General features: G+C 43.4%; 1 protein-coding gene across 1 annotated transcript; it reads right to left on the bottom strand.

Moving 5' to 3' along the window:
- Positions 1 to 1,668: 1,668 nt before the first annotated feature.
- LOC145389454 (histone H2A-like) lies at positions 1,669 to 2,031 on the bottom strand. Its single transcript, XM_080264749.1, has one exon. The coding sequence runs from the start codon at positions 2,029 to 2,031 to the stop codon at positions 1,669 to 1,671; it is 363 nt and encodes a 120-aa protein (XP_080120875.1).
- Positions 2,032 to 3,491: the final 1,460 nt, after the last annotated feature.

The raw sequence follows: 3,491 nt of genomic DNA, 5'->3' as shown, positions 1-3,491 counted from the left end.
TGTATGTAAGTATATAAGTACAGTTCATTCCTCCGTAAGTGTGTGTGTGTGTGTGTGTGTGTGTCCTCATACGTCCGTACACACAGACATACATGCTCAGAAAGACACACAAATACATAGGTACAGTATAAACATACATACACGCGCACAACTGCAGGCGAAAATCAATGGGTTCAGGTTCACATCTTTTTTTTTCCAGCATAGTAACTGAAGAATTCACCGTGCGTTCATGCCGGATAGAGAGCATTTCCTAATATGCAGCGGGAATGCCTTTCTCGTTGTGCCAACCTGTGTACCTTTATGAGGGCGTGAGTGAAGCGATGAGTAAGTAAAAGAAACAGGCAAATAACGAAAACAAAAACTGCGACGTGAACAACACATCAATAAAAGAAATAAACAAATAGGCAAGTATTCCTCCCCCCCTTCCAAAAAAAAAAAAAAAAGTAAATGATTAAAAAAAAAAAAAAAAAAAAGAGGAATGAATGCATGTCTGTATGTAAGTATTGGAGTTCATTCGTCTGTGTGTGTGTGTGTGTGTGTGTGTGTGTGTGTGTGTGTGTGTGTGAGAGAGAGCATGCTTCGCTCCGGAGCAAGAGCTGATATATGGAAACCTAAACTGAGGGTCTGTCATCATCTCTCTTTGAAGAAGGGTTTTGTCCCTGAAAAGGGCCGAGATTTCTTTCGATCGAGGTGAGGGGCCTCTGCAGATGAACAAATTATCTCTTGAATTTGTTGCTGTCACGGCCGTTTTCTCTAAGTGCCAAAACCCACCAATCACCCATCGTACAAGCATTGCATCAACCGCCATACAACCGCCGAGGCCTGAAATCAAATTTAAATGGATCCGGTTGGTACTTGCACGACCGCTTGTTCATTATATAGAAGAGGTGGTTGAAAAGGTGGCTGACACTCGCCTCCCAACAGTTTCACTAAGCAGGCCTCTACCGGAGCTCGCAGTTCGATGGCTGCTGCAGCTGATGATTTTTAATATTATTATTAATCTTGATGATGATGATGATGATGATGGATGGATGGATGAAGAGATAGATGGTGGTGGTATTGTTTTTTGATTTTGTAGTAACTAGTTGTTGCAATACTACTAATGACGAGAGAAATGAATGAATAGTATTTTCTTCATTATTACCATTATTGCTCTTATTTCGGGGTGTTAACCCACCATGGTCGTCACCACACGGATAATATATATACTGTTGTATACATCACCATATCCTCTGTCACTGAACGACTTTGTCCATTCCTTCGATGGTGGGAGAATAGCCATCATCACCTGTGTTTTCATTCATCCACCCGGCCAGGCATTTATTTAGGAGGCATAATTACAGTATACAGTACAGTATTATGTAGGTGCAGTTGGGAACGGAACAAGACGCTATGTAATAGTAGGAATAATAATATTATTAATCGACCTTCACTGATGTCAGTAGCTTCTTACATCCAACCGAACATAAAAATAGCCACAGACATATGCCAGCATTCAACTCATACCACGTAGAAACAGACAGACACATACATACAGTATACCAACACATTCATCCATACACAAAGATGATGTTGGGCAATGCCAAAGTCTATTCTCTCTCAAGAAACGAATGTGGCTCCTAAAGGAGCCGGTGGAGGTGAAGAAGAAGAAGAATTTCTTGGAAGCGTTTATTTCTTCTCCGTCTTCTTGGGGAGCAGCACAGCCTGGATGTTAGGCTGGACACCTCCCTGGGCGATGGTGACGCCAGAGAGGAGCTTGTTGAGCTCCTCGTCATAACGGATAACCAACTGCAGGTGACGGGGAATGATACGAGTCTTCTTGTTGTCATGGGCTGCGTTGCCAGCCAGCTCAAGCACTTCAGCTGCTAAGTACTCCATGACTGCAGCCAAGTAGACGGGGGCGTCAGCACCCACACGCTCGGCGTAATTGCCTTTACGAAGGAGACGGTCGATCCTGCCGACGGGGAACTGGAGCCCAGCCCTGCCAGATCGGGACTTGGACTTTCCCTTCACCTTGCCACGTCCGGACATGGTAGTATCGTCTTCGTCGTCGTCGCTGGAGCAGGACCTTCAGGAGAAGACTAATGCGTCACCCGCCCGTGACCTTCCCTTAAATACCCGTCTTCCCGGTCCGGCCCCATCCCACCCGCGAATGGGAAGGAGGCAGAAGCCGGGCTGCGATCTGGCAGCAATCACATATAAGGATTTCAGCAGCTTACTTTCCTTGTCTGTTCACCATGTTCGCCGCGTGGGCCCTAAGCCGCCTGTACCGATTTAAAAATAAGCCTATAAAAATCAAAGCTCATCTTGTCAAGGCACTAGTCCTCCCAATCCTAGAATACCCACCCATATCAACTCACACACTAAGCAAAAATCAGTTAAAACAGCTACAGGTCATCCAAAACAAGGCCCTTAGATTTGCGACGGATCAACATTATCCCTGTACACTCAACACTGAGCAGATCCACTTAACAACCAAAACCCTACCTTTGAACATCAGACTCCACAGTCAAGCCGAATAGATCTGGGGAAAAATAGAAATCCACAGTAATAACATCTACAAACAAGCTTAAGAACACCACCGAAGACAACAATCTTAATTTTCACAGATGGTTCCCAAGTAGCCTAAGAGCCATATCAACCGACCCACATCCTATATATTAAATGCTATGAAACTCTACGGGAACGGAAAACCAACTTCAACAAGTTACTCAAACAGTACCCGCATCTAACAACATACACTGACAAGTGATCTCAAGAGACTGCAATACTGCTGCTAGTCACCCACAAACCACAAAACACCTACCTCAAAAACCAACGAAACCAACCGCCAGTTAGCTAGCTAAACAAGATTTTCGATAAAAACGGGAAAGACAGACTTACAAATTTGCCTCTCAGAAACTCTGGTTTGTCGACTTTTTTTTTTTTCCTTCATGTCTTTCTTTTTCTTTCTTTTCGGCAACGGTGGTTTGGGATGGGCACGTAGGCACAATCGAAATGTTTTGAACTAGGGCTGGGGGTTAAAACAATAGAGACAAAATAAGAGAGTAAATATGGGCGTGCGGGCCTTCTTATTCATCTGGAGAACCAACAACAACGTACCGTCGCCCCAAGAAGTGACGGCACAGAGTCAGATTGCTTCGGTCACTCTCCACTGCCATACGTTCTATGAAAACAGTGAATATAAGGTAAACATTCAATGCCTTCATCACGTCATGCCAAATAACGTATATATTATATCGCGCAAATAATGATGTAAAATGAATAACAGGAGGCAGTGATATATTAGATGGTAACACTTAGTTATCTTTCCCGATTTGAATGAATGTGAAATGTATTAATTTCGCGCGCGGTGGCCAGTACGCCTATAACTCCCAGTCATTTTTTTTTTTTTTTTTATAAACTCTAATGTCCTGCTGAACAGAAAATGCTTATTTGGAAGTTTTGAACTCAATGTTTGGTTTATGAACCTCTGCATTTTATTACTCTTG

Source organism: Coenobita brevimanus, chromosome 117, assembly GCF_032717465.1.
Source record: "Coenobita brevimanus isolate Jiangsu-jjx chromosome 117, ASM3271746v2, whole genome shotgun sequence".
In the NCBI taxonomy this organism is placed as follows: Eukaryota; Metazoa; Arthropoda; class Malacostraca; order Decapoda; family Coenobitidae; genus Coenobita; species Coenobita brevimanus.
Note: the sequence above shows the minus strand (reverse complement) of the source record. Positions and strands in the feature narration are given on the sequence as shown.